We start from the raw sequence: 22,519 nt of genomic DNA, 5'->3' as shown, positions 1-22,519 counted from the left end.
ACTGAGTCGGGCTAGACAATAGGTGCTATTTGTTTTAATATTTAGGGAAAGTTCAAACATAGGTTTTAGTTCTACTTGCAGCAATATTACTGTAAGTTAATCACATCTTTGCCTCTTCTCTGAGATTGCCAGGAATATGATTCATACCTGTAAATCCCATAATTTATCTGCCTCTTACTTGAGCTCAGGGTGGAAGCTCTTGGTGGCTGCCCTAGGCATCTGCCCCCCTGTGTTGAAGCAAACAAGATTATGGACTCTAAACATCTGAAACCATAATGTCTAAATAAACTTTCTTCTATTATATTAAAAAAAAATCTTTAGCTAGGCAGAGGTGGGACATGCCTTTATCTTAGCATTTAAGAGTCAGAACCAGGTGGAGCTCTATGAGTTTACAGTCAGCCTGGTCTGCAGAGCTAGTTATAGGACAACCAAGGCTGCCTATGGTAAATGTTCAAAAATAAGTGTGCTTAATCAGAGAACAGTGCAAAATACACACCAGAGAGACGTAATCGTTGCTTACAGAATAGTGACATTACTGATAACAGTTGTTATTAAGGTGAAATACTACACAGTTCACTTGTTCACCTGTACAACCTCTGGAAAAGGACGGTTAATCAATTACTAGAAGTTGAAGGGTTCCTAGCAAATGGAAAGACAGGCTCTAAACTACAATACTCTATCTAGTAGAATGTACATAAACATGGCACTTTAATGCTGTAAATTTAAGGTAGGTTAGCCTGGGCTAAGACCTTGTCTCAAAAAGAAAGCAGGGGAGGCATTTTGAAAGTCATAGAATTGCAAACTTTATTCCAAAATAGGGAGCTAAAGATAGTTTAGGGGGCCCAGCACTTACAAACCCTAGAGAAATAAGGCCCACTCATAAGACTGTTGTTATCATCAAACTAATGGCCATGGATCGGGGCGGGGGAACTCAGTGACTACTTACAAGGAAAGAAACATCTCCAGTATTGACAACCTGAATGACAGGCTGGAGAGGTGGCTCAGTTGGTTATGGCTGCCAACTTGAGTACACTCAGGATTAACTAAAACCCAAGTGGCTGGACACATCTTTGGGGTATTTTTTAATTAAACCATTTCAAGTGGGAAAACCCATTTCTAACCTGAATTTGAGGCGGGAACACGTACCTTTAACCCATATCTTTAGAGGTAGGAAGATCCACCTTTAATTTGGGCCACACCTTCTGCTGGCACAAGGAAGAGCGTGCTCTCTCTCTCTCTCTCTCTCTCTCTCTCTCTCTCTCTCTCTCTCCTCTCTCTCTCCCCCGCTCTCTCCTCTCTCTCTCTCTCAAGTCCATTCTTTCACTGGCATTAAAGCCTACTTCTGAGGTTTTTGAAGACCCTATTTAACTATTCTACTTCATCTATCTATAGAATCATATCTATACATTAGGCCTATAGTGTATATTCTTGTGATAAAATTAGACTAGTTTTTTTGACATGAGCATGATTTGCATCAATATATAAAATTCAATACCATTAAATTAAAAAATAGCCTTATTTGTGAGTAACAATTAGGATCTTGAGATAAAGAGTAGATTCGATAATCTACCTTTTGTTCTATCCTCCCTCTATATTTCTATATCCTCCTTTCCTTCTTTTCAGCTCCTATCTCTTACCTACAAAAGAAAGATAAAGGAACAGAGATACATCCCTGAGTCAAACCTAGTTTCTTTTCTATAAAAGACCTACAGACATTTAAAGATGATTTTATTTATTCTAAAGATTCTCTGACAACCAGACAAGTTAACTCCTGGCAACACCCCGCCTGCCTCAAAGAAGAAGATGAACATCAAAGAACCTCCTATGGAGTTGGCTTCAAAAGTGGCAAACCAGCCACTGGACAAAATGTCCTTGTTTCTGCCACAGACAGAATTCAGCCTAAAAACAGACAAGCTTAAATGCAGGCAGAGTCGACTGGCAAACTCTGCCAAGACAGGGTAAGCAAGTCCTCAATAGTTCCTGCCTCGCAAATATGTTTGTCGGATATATTGGGCCAGTAGGTTGAAGATGATGCTCCAACGTTATAGAGAGTGTGGGGTGACTGTTCAGGCAGTAAACTGTCTCAGTCATTTTTTTCATTTTGGAAGCTGCTAACCCGCACTCCAAGTTCACTCAGGTATTTAAGTTTTATCCCTTCTCAAGTCTCTGATGGGTTTGAAGACCAGATAGTTAAGTCTTTCAATTAAGCTTAGTAGGTTAGGGGTTAAGATGTTTTTAGATCAAGGTAGATGTTTTACGTTAAAAGAGGTAAGATATTATAGAAATTAATCTCCATTCAGAAATTTAGAAAGATTTTTACTTCAAGTTTGCCAAATACAAATGGCCAAATCACTATGAATGTAACATTTATATAATTCCTGATTATCTTGTGGTTTTTCCTGCTGTATGTAGTTTATTTTACTCATATGTAATAATATAAATGTATATGTTAGAAAAGAAAAAAATAGAATTTAAAAAAGCTACTTCTTTGGAATTTCAGCATATACTGAATTAGATATCCAGTCCCATGGATTGAACAACTACTGGATTCTTGGCCCTTCTGTTTATATTTAGTCACTGTTGGACTAGCTAGTCCACAGCCTGTAGCCATTCTAATAAACTATAAATATATGAATTATATATAATCAACTCTACATGCTATTCTCCTAGAGAACCCTGACTAATACAAGAATACTTGCTGTTCTTCCTGAGAACTTAGGTTCAGTTTTAAGCACCCACAAGGTGGCTCACAACCATCTGTATCTCCAGCTCCAAAGGTCTGATACTCTCTTCTGGTATCCAAGGGCACAGACACATACTATACATAAAGTATGCGTACGTGTACAGACACACACACACACACACACACACACACACACACACACACACACGACTGAAGTGACTAGAAGAACAGTAGTGGGCATAGATAGACCCTGACTCTAGTTGGGAGAGCAGTCTGAAATCATGATTTGGATGTGAAAGTAACATATGCAAGTAGAAAGACATGGCATGAAAGTTTGAGTAAATACCTTTAATAGATGCTAGAAAAATGGCTGAGTAAAAAAGCATGTGCTATGCAAATCTGAAGAGCTAAGATGGAAATGATAGCATGCAGTCTGCAATCCTAATGCTCTACAGCAAAATAGAAGGCAGAAACAGGAAGACTCCCCAAGATCACTGGCCAGATCACCTGGCATACCCAGCTACAAATAACAAAAGAGATCCTGTCTCAAACAGCCAGACAACAAGACTAATACCTGAAGTTGTCCTCTGACCTCCATACATGTGCCCTGGTTCATACCAACATAACATATACACACATCACCCACACAAATGATTACATATATGTAGGAGTCAAGTGATCTCTGCATAAGTGCTGACACATTTGGTTTAAAACACTTTAAAAAATAATATATACTAATTCATTTTCATTCTCTCCCCACTCCCAGGTTAATGTCAGTGGTCTTTTTTACATAAGCATTTTCAATAAAGTTCCCACTAAATTAAAAAAAAAAAAAATATATATATATATATAAAATCACACACACACTAAAGGCATGGTGTGGTGGATTCCTTTAATCCCAGCACTTGGGAGGCAGAGGCAGGCAGCTCAATCTCTGTGAGTTAGAGGCTAGCCTGGTCTACAGAATAAATTCCAGGACAACCAGAGCTACACACAGAAATCTTGTCTCAAAAAAACAAAAAACAAAACAAAAGAATTTGTTTGTTTGTGTTTAATTTTAACTGATAACTCTCCCTAATCTCCTCTCTATCTAAACAATTCCATTAAGCAGTCACAAAGTGAATACAGGCTAGGCAGGCATCACACTAGGGGATTACAGTAACTCAAAACAGGCTTTTGGAATAAATAGAATGAAAACAATACCCCAGGGAGGGAATGGGCCTGGCACAGAGCCTGGAACTAGACACCAGTGGGCAGAATGACCTAAGTGTCCACACCCACACCACATAGGGCAAGGGGCAAGAGCTGCAAAGGTTCCACGAGAGGGCATGAGGCACTACTAAAGGTGAGGAGACTGTGGCCCTGAACTCAGTTTCAGACCCAGGTTTTAAAGAAGGAAGAAGGCAGCACCATACAAGGTGTCAAATGACCTCCCAAGTGATGTATGGGAGAGAAAATTGAGACAATAGCGAACAACACAAGATGGGTTAAACAGGAAGACTGGAAGATTAAATAGGATAAAAGCTAGGCTTCTCAGAGAAAGGGAGAAAAAAAACCCAGAATGAATGCTATATTGCTGCATTATAACTGAAGACACTACTGTGAGACAGAGGTTATCTTGAAAAATGATGTGTATGCATACATTTTACACACACATAGAGTATCTGAGAATGCCTATGATACTAAAACTCACAGCAATGAACAATTTGATTGTTCTAAATATCAATCTCCCGTAAATCAGAGCCTTAGAACAACGACTAATTCCAGAGCTCTAGCCTAAAATATTATGATGAGTTTGGAATAACTTCTTGAGCTCAAAGATCAAAAGATATGTCAAAATGGCACAGTGGCCAGAATGAAAGGCTGGAACAGGGTAAATATGTAACAGTCTGAACATCAAAATAGTGATAACAGGTTATAACTGTGGCAAGCAAACTTTAGCATGCTGCCCTAATGGCTTCTACCTCCTGGTACCCATACCCTTACCTAACCCCATTCCCTTGTATGGGTAGGGCCTAGAACCTTGATTCTAGAGGAATTTGGCAAAGATAATCAGACACCGTTATCTATGACTAGGTCATATAAAGTTAAGTACCATCTTGGTAAAGACTCAAGTGCCTGCTTGGCTTGCATGATATAACAAAACAAGCAGTCATACTGAAGAGGTCCACGTGACAAGGAAGAAAGAGTGACCTTCAGCCAACAACCAAGAATCTAGGCTTTCGGTCCAGCAGCCCTTGAAGAAAAGAATTCTAACTACCCTGACAGCTTGGAAGTTAATCCTTCTTCAATCGAGTCTTCAAATTAGACATCAGCCCTGACCAACACTTTTGAACCTGTGAAAGATCTTGAAGCAGAGATCCCAGGTCAGCTGTGCCCAGACTTGTGACTCTAAAAATCAAATATGCTAAGTGTATCTTATTAATGTTATAGGCACATTAGTAAGATTGACTGTGGCACACACTTCATAATGACTTTGTGTATGAAAACATGCTGAATAGCATGTAAACATGTTACATTAAATGACCAAATATAACAATGGAGAAAAATTTTATATATTCAAAAAGAGACAGATATGAGAAAATTTTAGAAAGAGACCTGAATCTAAGCCAAGGTATAGCACAAACTCAAAGTCAGCACTCTTGAGCTAAAGACTTAAAATAATTATAGACCTGCTGAGATGGCTCAACAAGGAAAGGAGCCTGCCACTAAGCCTGAAGACCCGAGCTCAAGAGGATCCATGCAGGAGAAAGAGTGGACTAACTTCCAAAAATTGACCTTTGATTTCCATGTGCAACATACACACATGCATGTCTCACCTCTAAATAAATTAATAAACTTAAAAAAAAAAAAAGGTGGCCATTAAAAAAAAAAACAAAAACTCTGGTCAAAGCTGGACATGGTAATGCATGCCTTTAATCCAGCACTCAAGAGATGCAAAGGCAGGTGGATCCAAGACTACAACAGAAATCCTGTCTCAGAAACAAACACACAAACAAACAAACAAACAAACAAACAGTTCCAGGATAGCCAAGGCTACAAAGTGAAACCCTGTCTCAAAAAACAAACAAACAAAACAAAAAACAAGAAACAAAACAAAAAACATAAAACAAAACAAAGCGTTCCATGCACAGCAATCACTTTTTCTTTTTTAAATGATTTTTAAATCTTATGTGTATGGGTGCTTTGATTGAATGCCTGTACACCATGTGCAAGCAGTCCCTTTGGAGGCCAGAAGAGAGTGTTGTACCCCTGAAACTGGAGGCTGTGAGCCCTCATGTGGGTGCTTGGAATAGAAACTGGGCTGTCTGTCCAGCAATTAATTTTTCTATGCCTCACAACTGCTGTTCTGAATTCAGATCAGGTCCCACCATATATCCTGTGGGTGAATATCTAAATAAGAATTTTCTTCTTTAAGGCTCTGGATGACCTAAAACTATGTAGACCAGACTGGCCTCCACCTCACAATATCCATCTGCATCTGCCTCCAATGTGCTAGGATTAAAGGTGTGCGCTACCTTAGCCAGTATTAAATGAGAATTTATAATATGAAAGTTTTTCCTTTAATATGAAATGTTTTCTCAGGGACATCTTCATCATTTCAAGTGCCATGATCATTTTCTTCATTTATGTTAATGAAATGCACCATTCCGAACTTCCTGTGGCTACTCATCTCGACACTTTCAAACCCATGGCACCATTATTGTTTGCTATTTCTTATTTACCATCTTTACCTTTCACTCAAACTTCAGTTACTATTTTTTGTCACTCTGATTTACCTTTAATTCTCCAATTTCCTATTTTAATTATCAGTAATTACAAAATATCAGTGGGACAAGACCAACACAACTAAATATGCTGCTGTCTACAAATGAACTTAGTAACAGAGCAGCTACTAACCACTAGCAGACTTTGAAGACATGCCTGACCACAACCCACATTTTGGCAGTTACTATGGACTGGAGAATTGGCAAAAGACACCTGTATACATAGCTATAGTTAGCACACCATGTTAACTAAAACTCAAAAACTATACTATTGGGAGGGCTGGCATTACTTACATGAAATTTCGCTATGTTGGAGCTGTGCAGAATGAGAATTTAAAATTTAAATTTAGTTTGTGCTTTGGATTTTTTTTTTTTTTTTTTTTTTTGAGAGCGCATCTCACTACGTAGTCCAGGCTGGCTTGGAGCTCACGATATAGGACAGGAGATACAGTTAAATGCCATCTCACATGGCTGTTACAAGTGAATAAATAGAAACTCAAAGACAAACAGGAGGACTTCAGCTTCTACCAGTGTCGGCCACAAGCCAGGAAAACCAGGTGTGATGTGTGAAGTAGTATTTGAAGATAATGCACAATGGCAGGATGTATAATCCTCATGGACAGAAACCGAATAAAGTGGCCCCCCAAAAAACAACCGGACTAATCTTGGGGTGGGGGGCGGTTTCCATCAGTCACATAAGAAAGGAGAACCCAGAGTACAACAGGACTACATACTTGCGGAAATCAGAACAGAATTTATAGAAGATAAAGAGATTAGAATTAAAGAGTGTAGCAGGGTGTGGTGGCTCAGGCCTTCAATCCCAGCACTCAGAAGCAGGTGTAAGTTCAAAGCCAGCTTGGTCTACCGAGTGAGTTCCAGAACAGCCAACGTTACACAGAGAAATCTTATCTCAAAAAATAAAATAAAACCAAAATAAATAAATAGATAGACAGACAGACAGACAGACAGACAGATAGATAGATAGAATGAATTAAGGAGCATATGTCTTAAAGAAAAAGCCTTCAGTTAACTCAACAGGGAACTCACTTCCTCCTTAAGTCTGTTCTTGAGTATGAAACTCTTTTTAACATGGTAAAACTCTACAATACTAAGCAAACAATGACGACAACAGAGCCTATAAGCACCACACCTAGAAATCATGCAAAGCTTACAGGGAGGAGGCATGCCTCTTCTGTTCTGACCAGCTAAACTGAAGAAGTACAAATGAGACACTCAAAACAAAAACAAAAACAAAGAACTAAATATGTGACTTAGCGCCAGAAAGCTAAGTCATTTACACTGATAAACTGTACTTAAGCCGGGCGTGGTGGCGCACGCCTTTAATCCCAGCACTTGGGAGGCAGAGGCTGGTGGATCACTGTGTTCGAGGCCAGCCTGGTCTACAAACTGAGTCCAGGACAGCCAAAGCTACACAGAGAGACCCTGTCTCGGAAAAAAAAAAAAAAAAAAAAAACCAAACAAACAAACAAAAAACAAAAACAAAACAAACAAACAAAAAAAACTGTACTTAAAAAAAAAAAGCCACATAAAGTCTATCCTAACAAATCTTAAGAATCCACAACAACAGCATAAAGCTGATCTGCAAAATCACCCAAAAGAGCTTTACAACAATTTCTAAGAAGGGAAAAACAAAACAAACCAAAAAAACCCCATACAGATGTTTGAGACTGTAACATTCACCATGTCTAAACTAAGTTTAGGGTGGACATGGTGGCGCAAATCTGCAGTCCTGGTACATGGGAGGCTAAAAATAAGAACTGTGTGGGATATAGCAGGATCCATCCTGCCTCAGAACAAAACAAGAAGTCTCCAAGAGAAAAATACAAAATCGGAAAAGGCAATTTCACAAGATAGGATTTTTCCTACAGAGTAAACATTTTAGGGGGCTGGAGAGATGGCTCAGCAGCTAAGAGCACTGTCTGCTCTTCAAAGGGGCCTGAGTTCAACTCCCAGCACCCACATGGTAGCTCAAAACCCTCTATACTGGAATCTGGTGCCCTCTACTGGCATTCAGGTGTATATCCAGATGGAGCACTCATACATAAAATAAATAAAATCTTTAAACATTTTAAGAAAACGTGAAAATATAAAAACATAAAAAATAAGCTGGGCGGTGGTGCATGCCTTTAGTCCAGCACTCAGATGAAGAGGAAAGCCAGCCTGGTCTACAGAGCAAGTTCCAGGACAGCCAGGGCTACACAGGGAAACCCTGTTTGTAACTCCAGTTCCAGGGGACCTGACACCCTCACATAGACACACATGAAGGCAAAACATCAGTGCACATAAAATAAAAACAAATTAATTAATAAGTCATTTTTTAAAAGGGAAAAACCAACAAAATCTCAGTGACTTTAAACCTAAATTGTGTGACATGTATATGTATAACTGGTGTATATGTATATGTGTAATTGATCTTCTACAGAGAAAACCTGAGGGGAAAGGAAAGAAAAATGAACAGAAAATATTTTTTGAAAAAATAGTATTTCTAAATATATTTGAAAGATAAAAAAGCATAAAGTACCAGAAATATAAATGTGCCACTACACAGTTTAAAACTTTCTCATCTTAAAATTACTTTCAAAAGTGGATAGCTTGGGGTTGGGGAGATGGCTCAGCAGATCTGAGTATGGATTCCCAGCACCCATATAAAAGCCAGGTGTGGTGGAGCTCCCCTGTGGCCTGAGCACTGGGGAAGCTGGATGATGGGTAGAGACATGTGACCCCAGGGCCTTGCAGGCCAGGCAGAATAATCAAAATGGAGTGCTCCAAGGTCACTGAGAGACCCTAGCTTAAAAACAAAACAAAACAAAACAAAAAAACAAAATAAAATAAACCAGGCAGCAGTGCTACACTCCTTTAATCCTAGCACTGGGGAGAAAGAGGCAAGTGGATTTCTGTGAGTTCAAAGCCAGCCTGGTCTTCAGTTTAGAGTGAACTCCAGGACACCTATGGCTACATAGATAGACCCTGTGTCAATAAATACATAAATTAAATAATAAAATAAAATAAAAAATATAAGCTGTGGAGTTGGGGGGTGGTGTACACCTTTAATCCCACATTCAATAGACAGGCAGATCTTTGAGTTCCAGGGCAGCCTAGTCTACAGAGTAAATTATAGGACAGCCAGGACTACACAGATAAGCCCTATCATGAAAAGCCAACCAACCAACCAACCAAACAATCAATATTTTTCTTTCTTTCTTTTCTTTTTTTTTTTTTTTTTTTTTCCAAGACAGGGTTTCTCTGTGTAGCCTTGGCTGTCCTGGACTCGCTTTGTAGACCATGTTGGCTATGAACTCACAGAGATCCACCTGCCTCTCGAGTGCTGAGATTAAAGGCTGCACCAGCACGCCCGGCCTCAATCAATTTTATAATAATAATAATAATAATAATAATAATAATAATAATAATAATAATACAAGCAGCTGAGCATGGTGGCCCACATCAGCAGTAGGCTGGTAAAGACAGGCAAATCTCTATGAGTTATAGGCCAGCATGGTCTACAAAGAGAATTCTAGGACAGTCAGGACTACACAGAAACATCCTGTCTTAACAGAGAGAGGGAGAGGGAGATAGGGAGGAGGGAAGACGAGGAAGAAGAGAAGGAAGAGGAGAAGAAAGTAAATAATTAAGGTGCAGAACAACAGAGTAAGTCACCTGACATTGGCATCTGTGAGTCATGTATGTGTGACATGTATGCATCGGTGCACAAACACAAAACATACATACTCATAAATTAAGCAAGAATAATAAACTGCAGTGTTTATAACACACATAGGCATAAAATATGAAAAAAATATAGAGAGAGCAGAAAACAGAAACAGCAAGAGTGAAAAGAAAATTTTTAAGGGAGACTGATAAATCGAGGCAAATATTGTTTTGCAAAGTAAACATTTAACAAAGCATGTATTTAATATGGGTCTGTTATCCCAAATTTATAAAGATTTTAGGGGCTGCGAAGATGACTCAGATTGTAAAGCGCTGTGCGAGCATGAGGCCCTGAGCTTGATCCTCAACACCCACGTAAAAAGTTAATTAAACATGGTGGCATATGCTTACAATACCAGGGCTGGAAAAGAGGACAGAGGCAGAGCCCCGGGCTACTGACCAGCCTACAGTGTGCTCCTAGCTAACCAATGAGAGATCTTGCCTCAAAGAATTATGTGACTGCTCTTGAGAAGTGATATCTGAGGTTGACCTCTAGACTCTACACATATGTGCACAGATGTGTATGTGGCACAAAGATAACAAATAGGTGAAAAGATTCTTCAACATTAGGAAAATGAAAATCAGAACGTAGCTGGGCATGATGGCACACACCTTTAATCCCAGCACTTGGGTGGCAGAGGCAGGCAGATCACTGTGAGTTCGAGGTCAGCCTGGTCTACAAGCGAGTCCAGGACAGCCAGGGCTACACAGAGAAACTCTGTCTCGAAAAACCAAAAAAAGAAAAAGAAAAAAAAAATAAAGGAAAATCAGAATATAATTTTACACCCAATTAGGATGGCAACTTAAAAAACACTGGAATCACCAAGGATGGTGGCACACGCTTTTAATCCCCATGCCTTTAATCCCAGTAGTCAGGAGGCAGAGGCAGGTAGATCAGATCGCTGTGAGTTCAAGGCCAACCCAGTCTACAAAGTCAGTCTAGAATAGCCAAGGCTACACAGAGAAACCCTGTCTTGAAACACAAAAAACAAAAACAAACAAACAAACACTGGAGTCAATCAGTTACTTCAGGAGAGAGGCATGCAGGGATGCCCAGCTGTGCTGAAGCCTAGTAGCAAAGTACAAAACAACCCAGGACAGAAGTGAAGTGCTAGATGGATGGGGAAACAGGATCCCTTAGCATGTTGCTGGTGCAAATATAAAATAGTTCAAAAACTGTGGAAACCAGAGGGCTGGAGAGACGGCTCAGCAATTAAAAGCACCAGCGGTTCTTCCCAGGACCCATATCACAGCTCACAGTGAACGGTCTGTAATTCCATTTCCAAGTGATCTGACACCCTCACACAGACCTATGTACATAAAATTAAAAAAACTGTGGAAACCAGTTTGGCAAATCTCAAAAATGGTAAATGTAGAATTACCACATGACTATCCTAGCACTCCACTTATTCACATATATACATATGAAAGAACTGAAAATAAGCATTCAATCACATATATGTATGCATTTTTACAGCAGTATTTTTCAAAATAGTCAAAAGGCGCAAATGGCCTAGATACTTACCAATAATCGAGTGAATAAAAGAAATTATACTATATGTTAAATAAAACACCATTTAGCAGTAAAAACAAACTGATACATGTTATAACATGGATGAACCCCAAAAGCTTTATGCTAAGTAAAAGAAGCCAGAAACAAAATACAGAATATACAGAACAGGAAACATGTATAGGCAGAATGTTGATTGGCAATTGCTGGGGGAGAAACAGAGAGAAACTACATAACATAATAAATTGTACACATAATGTAAATATCCTAGAATTAGAGATTGTGGATACATAATTTTAACTGCATGATTAGCATTTTAAGTGGACACCTATGGCCCATATACTCAGAAAGCTGAACAGAAGGATAGGCTCAAAGCTAGCCTGGACTACAAAACAAGACTTTGTCTTTTTTTTTTTTCTTTTTTTTTTTAAGTTTATTTTAACCTCTAAACGAACCATTAAAACAAAAATCATACCATGCCAACAGAAGAAACAGAATACCAAAAAATAACTAATCCATTAAAAGCAAGCTTAAAAATAGATAAGACAAATAGCAAAATGGATGGTTTAATCATGACAGTATCTACATGTAGGTGTGTGTGTGTATGTGTGTATGTGTGTATGCACACTATACAATGCAAAACACTAGTCACACATGGCTACTGTGCACTTGAATGATGGTATATTCCAAATATAGCTGTTTAAATACCCACTGAATTTTTTTTTCTGAATTTTTTGTAAAAGTAAAATGCCTTTAACAACTTTACTGAACTCATATTGAAATGATAAAGGTCAAATACATTATAAAATACATTATAAAAATGTGAATTTTTTTTCACATCTTTGAAATTGCTTCAAAATGCAAAATTATTTCAATCTCCCAAATTTATAAAAAACTTGTAAATGATAAGAAGCAAAATAGGGAAAATAGCTCAGTGGTAGAACACTTATCTACCACATGTGACGCCTGGAAATCAGAAAATCAGTATCATGCACAAAGGAAGAGGCAGGGGGAGGGAGGGAGGAAGGAGGGAGAACATCCAGTTCCGGTACCATAGTTTGAGATTTTAACACACACCCTTCAGGTACCTGAAACGAAGAGTGCAAGAGTGAACTTGACCTGATGACTTTAATCTTCTGCTCTCTACCCATCATACTCTTGTTGCCATGACAGACTTTAAGGTGATTTTAGTTCAAAAGACTGAAGCTGCAGAATGTACCACTACGTAGCATAGGGAGGGACTACGGGAGCCCTGGGTCCATGCGTGACACAGTAAGCTCTTCCTGAATCTCCCACTGAATGCAGCTAACACAGATGGGCAGAACACATGGGCAGCTATGGAGGACTCTAAAGTAAACATTAGCAAGTGGGTGGGGAAGAGGACCTTAACACAGTACTGAGCCAACAGTGCATTTACCTTTTTATTATTCCTCCAATATCCACCAGCCGGAACTGCAGCCTGAAACCCAAAAGTGAGCATCAGTGTAGGTAAAGGGCTCCAGAAAAAGCCTAATTCTAGTTCAAGTTTTGTAGAGCATCTTGAGAGAATAAGAACTTCATGTTTTTCTTTAAATTCTCTGCATTCTCTCTAAGGCATCTCTCCAAGCTATCCCATGACAAAAGGTACCAAAGAACCCAAACTCTGAAATAGAGGCCTTCTTTGAAAAAGGGAGAGGCAAAGCCTCCCTGTTCCCATCACCCCCAGCCCTGGACCCTCATTCCTTTCATCATTTACTACCAGATGCATTAGCATTTTCAGGTTTAAATACAGCCCTGCCTTTCTAGATACAAGACTGAAATAAGTCCCTAGGAAACCAGACAGCAGCTGGACGGTGGTGGCGCACACCTTTAATCTCAGCACTCAGGAGGCTGAGGCATGCGGAGCTCTGTGAGTTCAAGGCCAGCCTGCTCTACAAAGTGAGTCCAGGACGGTGAAGGTGACATAGAAAAACCCTGTCTCAGAAAAGGAAAAAAGAAAGAAAGAAAGAAAGAAAGAAATTAAGAAACCAGACAGCATTGACTCTCAGGATGTGGGAAAGATGCCAGGAAAGCAATTTTATTAAGAGTTACTGAACTCCAGTATTCACCCCAAGGTGCAAATGGGTAAATGTAACTCAAAAGTAAGCTAAAGACCCTAAGAACTGAAATATAAGACCACCAGCAAGATCCCATGGTGGCCACCAATTATCATGTACACAGTCAATCTCAATATTGCTTGCAGAGGCTTTCCTCGTGCCACAGCCTCCGCTAAGCACTGAGACTACAGGTGTGCACCACTATGGGCATCAAAAATCTCACCGTTTTTAATACGAGTACACTAAAATGCAGAGCCTTGTAATATTAAAAGTGCCAATGACAGCCACACTGTGGTAAGGAACACCTTTAATCCCAGCACTCGGGAGGCAGAGGCATACGAATCTCTGTGAATTTGAGGCCAGCCTGGTCTACAGAGGAATCTAGGACAGGCAGGACTACACAGAGAAACAATGTTTCAAAAAATAAACAATGGCAACCAAAAATGCCAATGACAAACCAAATTTGCATACAAAAGGGGAAATTTCAGCTTTTGTCAGCAATGCCAATACCAAAATGACAGAGATGTTGGAATAAATTATAAAAATATTAATATAACTAGAGTAAAAATGTTCCAATAACTCAGGGTAAACACTCTTGAAATAAAAAGTACTGGCAAAGAAACAGTGAAGAAGCAAATAGGAATGTAAACATTGAAAATAAGTACAAGTTTAAAACTCCTGGGATCAGGCTGTAAAGTGATGGAAGAAAGGAAGGAAGGATGGAAGGAAGAAAAAAGGGGGAGAGAGAGAGAAAGTGTAAGCTGAGTGGCACACACCTTTAATCTTAGCACTCTAGGAGGCAGAGGCAGGTGGTTCTCTCTGAGTTCAAGGCCAGCCTGGTTTATAAAGCGAGTCCAGGACAGCCAAAGCTACACAGAGAAAGCCTGTTTCAAAACACAAAAACAAAGTTTAAAACTCATTGTATGAACTCAAACTCAACAACAGCAGAATGAAGATTACAAACCAATATCTCTTTGGAATATACAAGCAAAAAACCTCAACAAAATACTGACAAAATCCAGCAATATATACAACTATAAACTATGCCCAGGTGATCCGTCCTACACATGGGGAATCACTGTCTCGGATCTAAAGACATTTGATACCTGGCTCTAGTCCTTACAGGACCTGACTATCCATCTTCCCTTTAGTTCTTTCAACCACCTCTGTATCCTTTTAAGAGCTGCCCATCCTTATTAAAAGGGGAATTAGGCAACTTGACATTTGAAACCAGAAATAACTGACATAATTCCAAAGAGCTTATAATCTAATAGAAACATGAAATTTAAAAATTTAGCCACATTTTAGCATTTTAGAAGTGTTTTACAGGTGTAATTTTTTTCCCCCCGTTTTTCGAGACAGGGTTTCTCTGTCCTAGCCTTGGCTGTCCTAGATTCGCTTTGTAGATCAGGCTGGCCTCGAACTATAAAGATCCACCTGCCTCTGCCTCCCTGAGTGCTGGGATTACAGGCGTGTGTCACCTTAAACTTATTTTTTCAAGAATAGGGTATCCTGTATCCCAGGTTGGCCTGGAACTCACTACACAGCCAATGAGATCCCTGAACTCCTCTGATCTTCCCTGCCAGATATAATTTATGTTAATACAAAGAAAAAAGAAGTAAAACACAAGTATTTGGCAATTTAAAAAATTAGAACGTTGTTATCAAAAGTTATTTTGTATATGCTAGGATTCATACCTCTCACCAGTGGGTTTTTAAGATCTTTCATTTTCTGTACTAAGGCAGAACAGTGAAAATGTTTTTATAGGAAGTTGGAAAAAAAATCTATGTATTAATTTGCTTTGGGTCATTCCAGTCTCTCCGGTAAGCTCGTAATTAGGAAGGCCTTTTTAGGGCTGTGTTCTAGTCTCACAGGTGCAAAGCTACTCCATATCTGGAAAATCTAAATTCATATGTGAGGAGGTTGTGTTTTTAAAGCATATTATTTACACAATTCACTGGAATGGCTCCTTTGGAAGCTGGGTGGCTCTCTTATGCAATTATGTACTTAGGAACCTTCCTCTGCACAACCGTGGAAATTCAAGTAAGAATAATTTACTGGTTATGCACAGTTATTAGAATTTTAAAGCATTTGTTTGTTCAAAATTCTAGTTTATCAGACAGTTATATCTGACTAATTGTGTCCCTAATAAATAATAATGAACAAATGCTTTAGAAGGTAGCCAGGCTTGAATTGTAATGTTCTAAGGAAGCATAGGGAGCTGCTTCCCTCCCTCCCTCCCTCCCTCCCTCCCTCCCTCATGTCAGGGGACTTCCCTCCCTTTCTGTCTACCCAAGCTTTGTGGTTGAAATAACAACTGAGATTCTAAACATCTGTATTAGAATAGTGACTTCAATTACAGATGCAGAACTTTATCTGTAAGGAACTGTTGTTGGAAACAGAAAAGAAGCTGGAGAGCACAGAAATTAAGATTGTCAATTTTGAAAGAAAATAAGAACTATTTTTTAAAATTAGATAAAATATTAAACATTAGCAGGCAATAGGGCATCATAGCACTATCTAGAGACTGAATGTTTTCAATACTAACAAAGTCATTTTGGGGCTAGGGATGTGGGTCATTTGGAAGACTGTTTACCCAGTATGCAGAAAGCCTAAGTTCCATTCCCAGCATCATATAAACTGTGCAGTGGCATACACCTGTAATCCCCAAACAGGAGAAGAGGGAAAAGGAGAATCAAAAGTTCAAGGTCCTCTTCACCTCTTCAGCTATATAGTAAGTACCCGGCCAGCTAGAGATAGTTGTTGTGCTAGGTATGGCGGCCCACTCTGTAAGCCCCAGGAATTAAGAGGAAGAAACAGATTTCTTTGAATTTGAGGGTAGCCTGGACTACATAAGGAGTTTCAGGTCAGAGCTACATAGTGAGATCTATCCTTTCCCAGCCCCCTCTCTCTAGACAGCATGCATGCATGCATGCACTTGTACACACACACACTTTTAAATATACATGTACAGAAAAACGAGTTTGACAAACAGATTTCGGGCCATATCTCATTTGTCCTAGAAGAGAACAAAAGGCCTGTTTGTTTATCCTTTCTCTGTCATGCCATTTAAAAATCGCCTGCTTTCGATTCCTGTATTTTTTAAGTGCTCATTTGCTTAGACATGGGAAACAGACAATTACCTCAGATTTACTAAAAGTTTTTTGTTTAATAACCACAAAAGATTTATTTTGGCCACATTAGAATTTGACCGTATTAAATTCAAGTTTAAAAAATCCAGTCAAGGGCTGGGGAGATGGCTCAGAGGTTAAGAGCATTGGCTGTTCTTCAAAGGTCCTGAGTTCAATTCCTAGCAATCTCTATAATGAGATCTGGTGCCCTCTTCCAGCATGTAGGTATACAGGCAGGCAGAATACTGTATAAATAATAAATAAATAAATCTTTTAAAAAATCAAGTCAAAGGCTGATGGCTCAGCTCTTAAAAGCATTGGCTGCTCTTCCAGAGGAGCCGAATTCAATTCTCATCAACCACAGGGAAGCTCACAACTGTCTGTAACTCCTGTTCCAGGGGACCCATACCCTCACACAGACCACATACAGTCAAAACACCAATGTACATAAAATAAAATAAAAAAAAAAAAAAAAAAAAAAAAAAACAATGGAATTAAAAAATCGAGTTAAGCCAGGCAGTAGTGCCACACACCTTTAATCCCAATATTGGGGAGGCAGAGGCAGGTGGATCTCTGTGAGTTCGAGGCCAGCCTGATCTACAGAGGCAGTTCTAAGACAGCCAAGGCTACACAGAGAAACCCTGTCTTGAAAAACCAAAAAGAAAAAAAACAAAACAAAAAACAAAAAACAAAAAAACTCAAGTCAAATCTTATTGCATTAAGCCCTAAAGAACTGTCCAAATTATGTTATTACCCTAAAAATCATTGCATTAGATATTATTTGAAATAAGTAGGCCACCAGCTGAAGCTTTTAGTAATGCAGAGTTGGCCTAATGTACACACTTCCAATGATTCCAATACTCATTGGGAAGGCTAGGCTATATGTATTTCTGAGAAATGGAAGACAGGGAAGGAATGAAAAGAGGTGAAAACTGGGCTGTAACCAAAGGAAGAAACAGAAGAGGCAGCCACCTTCCACTGCTGAGAAAGGCTTACATGTTTGCTCACAACCACTGCCATGACTCCACAAGGCTGGTACTATGTTAACAAACCAGAAGGATGACAGGCTGGCTACCATATCAGTCTTCTCTCTCCCCAGCAGGCAGCAGGCAAAGGCAGCAAGAGCAGCCACAGTAAGCTCCTTTCCCAAAAAAGAGGTCAAACCCTTGAGTGACTCTTCTGAGCATCTCCTGCCTGGATAAGATGGGGAAGATCAAAAGCTGCCGTCTGGAGGTCTCCCCTGGGGAGGGTGCCAGCTCGGAGCATCACCTGGGAGGGTGCCAGCTCGGAGCATCACCTGGTACTGAACAGCGTTTCAATGACTGCAAACCAAGTCTCCCAGCTTTCTCAGGTGCTCCTTAACTTTTTGTGGAGAAAAGAAAATTATCTACTCATTAGAAAGAAAATAAATGGCTACATAAATAAAGACAACCATATTGCACCTGATTTCCTGGGTACCACAGAGAAAAGAAACTCATTTTCAGCAGTGTTTACTCCACTACTTGCAAATAGCTGACTGGCAGCTACAATATATGAAATAAATAACCATTTCAAAGACCAAGTGTCATGTTCCCTAGTAAGTAACAAATATGAACATTATTTACCCTCCTCATCCAGGGTGTGGAATTTGGCAGGAGAATAGATTTATTGGCTATCTGATTGCTTGATGTGTTGTGAGGACATTTCCTGTGATGCTATGGTTATTACTGAGGTTAAGATAAGAAAATCTCCTTTCTCTCAAGACATTAGTATTAAGAGTTACATAGTCACAAGAAGGATATAAAATGAGTATTTCCAACGAAAGTGAAATGTGACAAGAAAGTGCGAAACAGAGTAAGGAGTATACCTAATAATCTTTCATCAAGGAAAATAAAGAACTTGATCTTCCAATTCAGCTTATCATAAGTCAAGATGCAAAGTAGTACATCTCAAACACACACCCTGATATTACTGTCAGAAAGCCAATGTAAAAACCTGCATCAGGTGTTAATATAAAGTATTTTTACAGGTTTACAAATTATCTTTAAAGGTTTCTCTTCCAACGCACACCCAATGGCTCTCTATCTGGACTTAAGACCTGCCCAAAAGAGAGAAACCATGCCTAGTGCTGGAAACCTAGCCAACTCCGCAGCACCAAGTCTTAGATCTTGGAGGAGAACCAACAACTGCCACTTTCCTAAGCACATAATCCCTAGCACATCTGAATATCTGTCTTCATGCCCACAGAAGTCGAGTCCTCACCCCTCACCAAGGAACCTTCTCTTTGCAATAAATGGGAGATCATTAGGAGAAAACCACAACTCATCAAATGCAGGGCTGTACAAGCCAGTCCGAATGGATACATCTACAGCAGAGCTCCTGCAGCTCAGGCTTAGGAACCCCTAAGAGCTAGTAGAAAGACTGGACAAGTCAGAGGAACAGGAAGTTTGCTGTGAGATTGTCTCCTAGTACTGTCAGAAGCCACACTCATGAAGTCTCACCAATACGGCTGTATATACATGACCTGAACAAGGAAGATACCAAGAGACATGCTAACACGGACAGGGTGAGCTCACAAGGCCTCAACTCTACACAAAGAACTGCAGGGAACTAAGGAATGCTGAGGTCAGAAGAAATAGTCTCCCTAGGAAAGAGCATGCCAATTCTAACACCAAATGGTCAGCCCTTAAAACATACATGAACAAGTTGCATTTATGTACTTAGGAACACACACACACATGACAAATTTTTAAAAAGAGGCCATGAATTTTAAGAAGGAGGGGCTTACAAAAAATAAAAGTGGAGGTAGTACATGCCCAAAATACCAGCATTTGAAAGTAGAGTCAGGAGGATCAAAAGTTTAAGGCTGCTGGCCGCACAGGCACAGGCCTTTAATCGCAGCAGCCAGGGATGCAGAGGTCAGAGGATTTCTGTGAGTTTGAGGACACCCTGGTCTACATAACAAGTTGCAGGACAGGTGGGGCTACATAGTGAGACCCTGTCTCAGAACCTATCTCCCTCCCCACGAAAGTTCAAGGCTGTCCTTGAATCTCAGCACAGCACTCTGGAGGCAAAAGCAGGCGCATCTCTGTGAGAGGTCACACTAAGTTCCAGGCCAGGCAGGACTGGGAGAAGGGGAAGAAGGGAGGGGGGGGGAGAGGGGGAGGGAGGGAGAGAGGAAGGGAGAGAGAGAGAGAGAGAGAGAGAGAGATGAGAGAGGAGAGAGAGAGAGAGAGAGAGAGAGAGAGAGAGAGAGAGATGACAGAACCAGATTAAGCTATATAGTGAATTCAAGAACCTAGGCTATGTGAGACTCTAAGTAAGTAAATAATTCAAAGCTGATCAATATTGATGCACTCAGGAGACACAACAGAAGAATCATTGCAAGTTCAAGGCCAGCTTGGTTTACATTGGAAATTCCAGAATTATGCAGTCTTTCTTGATTAAAAAAAAAAAAACTTCAGAAACCACACACACACACACACACACACACACACACACACACGATTCTCTCTTGGGAAGCCTGTACCATGTTTTGAGCATGTGCTGTCCTTTTCCAGAGAGAGCGTGCGCTTATACCTGCTCTTAAGCAGAAACCATGCACAGTCCTTTATTTTTCTATTTAAAACCTCACTAACTAGGGGCTAAAGAGATGGCTCAGAGGTTAAGAGCACTGGCTGCTCTTCCAAAGGTCCTGGGTTCAATTCCCAGCATCCACATGGTGGCTTACAACCATCTACAATGGGATCTGATATCCTCTTCTGGAGTGCAGGTGTACATGCAGGCTGAACACTGTATATGTAATAAATAAATAAATCTGTTTTTAAAATAACAAAAACAAAAACAAAAAAACCCTCACTAACTGTGCTTCAACAACAGCAAAGGAGTATGCACATAACCCTGTACTCAAGGGTAAGAGGGAGGACATTAGAGTAGGTAGCAGCTCAGGTAATACTCAATTATTTGCAATGAAATGTGATGGAAATATGAGCATTTAGATGTGAATTTTTAGAAAAACAATCTACAGTTTTATGGATATTTACAGCATGTGTCCGTACCTAGTCTTGCAGAACTCTAGCTCCCTCCATCTCATTTGTAATATAAACTGCTCTTAAAGTGCTTTAATACATTGTAACTGGGCGACTTTGTACACAGTCCCTACAAAGCAGCGATCAATACTCTAATACAGAGATGCCAATTCCATTACCACAGAAGCTTGTGCAAGCAGCCAGCTGCTGAACAAAGAACACAGCTTCCATCAGGTTTATTCCTAACACGTCCCACTCTGTGGATGAAGCATTTTTCCTGTGATACATGAACAGAAGTCATGAAAGAAATAATGGCATTTAAAATTACAGTTAAGCTTTGATTACAAGGTTTGAAAGACAGAGTTAAACATTTTTTACACTCATTACGATGCTTGCTGTTTACCATCAAATCTATCTGTTAATATGCAATCAAAATGCTTCACCTATTGTTTTATAAACTGCTATGACTTTAGATGTTTGTGATACAGTTTACCACTTATGACTAAAATGTTATAGCAAGAAAGTATGAAAAAGAATAAAAAATAAGCACTAGCTGAGAAATGAAGAAAATGGGAAAGGAAACTGGAGAAAAATAACTCATTTTAGTAACAAAACTTTCTAACTTTGATTTCTTTCTAAATTTGCCAGCAAAAAGACTTATTCACAGCCTCTTCATACAGTTGTTACATTATGATCTGAGACACAAAGTTGAAATATAATCAGAAAGAACCAAGAGTGGTCTGTGTACAGTGGTCTATACTAGCAACTCAGGGCACCAGATTTAACTTGTATCTGAAACCATTTCCCCATCTTTTATTTCACTACTCACTTCCAACAGACTAAAGCGATAATACATCTTCTCTCAACCAGCTTTAATCATTTACACAACTATGGTTACTATGACAACAAGATGCAGCTTATCTGTGCTTTTCATTTTCCTCATTTGAGTTGCCATAACAACACCACCGTTCTGCTTTTCTCCAATATGTAACAACTTTGTTTTAGGATTGTGCTCTTAAGGACACTAGGCTTCCCTATAAAGAAAGCAAATAATGGAACTTACATAGAAATTTTAATTAAATATCTAGCACCCAATTTTGAAATCTTGGAGGAAGAGTTACTTTTGTAAGTAGTTTCATCATATAAAACTAAACATCTAGATGCTAGAGAGATGGCTCAGTAGTTAAAAGCACTGGCTGCTCTTCCAGAGGACCAGCAGTTTGATTCCCAGCACCCACATGGCAATTAACCATCTGTAACTCTAGTTACAGGGGATCCAACACCCTCTCCTGGCCTCTGTAGACACTGCATACATGTGCTAAAAAGACACACATGCAGGTAAAACACCCATACACATAAAAAGGTGGGTTTTTAAAAAACCTAATTTAATTTTTAAAAAGATTTATTTATTCGTTATTTATATAGTGTTCTGCCCACATGTGTACTTGCACCCCAGAAGAGGGCACCAGATCTCATTATAGATGGCTGTGAGCCACCATGTGATTGCTGGGAATTGAACTCAGGACCTTTGGAAGAACAGACAGTGCTCTGAACCTCAAGCCATCTCTCCAGCCCTCTAATTTGATTTTTAATTAAAATATTTTAAATTAAAAAAAT

The 22,519-nt window shown here is 39.5% G+C and overlaps 1 protein-coding gene across 6 annotated transcripts in view; it reads right to left on the bottom strand.

Annotated features, from left to right (window-relative positions):
- The window catches only part of Btrc (beta-transducin repeat containing E3 ubiquitin protein ligase), a 170,183-nt gene that overhangs the window by 121,947 nt on the left and 25,717 nt on the right, over positions 1-22,519 (bottom strand). For 3 of the 6 annotated variants that reach the window (XM_051146661.1, XM_051146663.1, XM_051146664.1), the window contains exon 2: positions 13,107-13,148. The exons of the other annotated variants lie outside the window; for them this stretch is intronic. In XM_051146661.1, coding sequence (XP_051002618.1) covers positions 13,107-13,148 — 42 coding nt within the window. The remainder of the gene's footprint in view (positions 1-13,106; positions 13,149-22,519) is intronic. 6 annotated transcript variants of the gene reach the window in all.

The sequence above is a fragment of the Acomys russatus genome, chromosome 5 (genome assembly GCF_903995435.1).
Source record: "Acomys russatus chromosome 5, mAcoRus1.1, whole genome shotgun sequence".
Lineage (NCBI taxonomy): Eukaryota > Metazoa > Chordata > Mammalia > Rodentia > Muridae > Acomys > Acomys russatus.
Note: the sequence above shows the minus strand (reverse complement) of the source record. Positions and strands in the feature narration are given on the sequence as shown.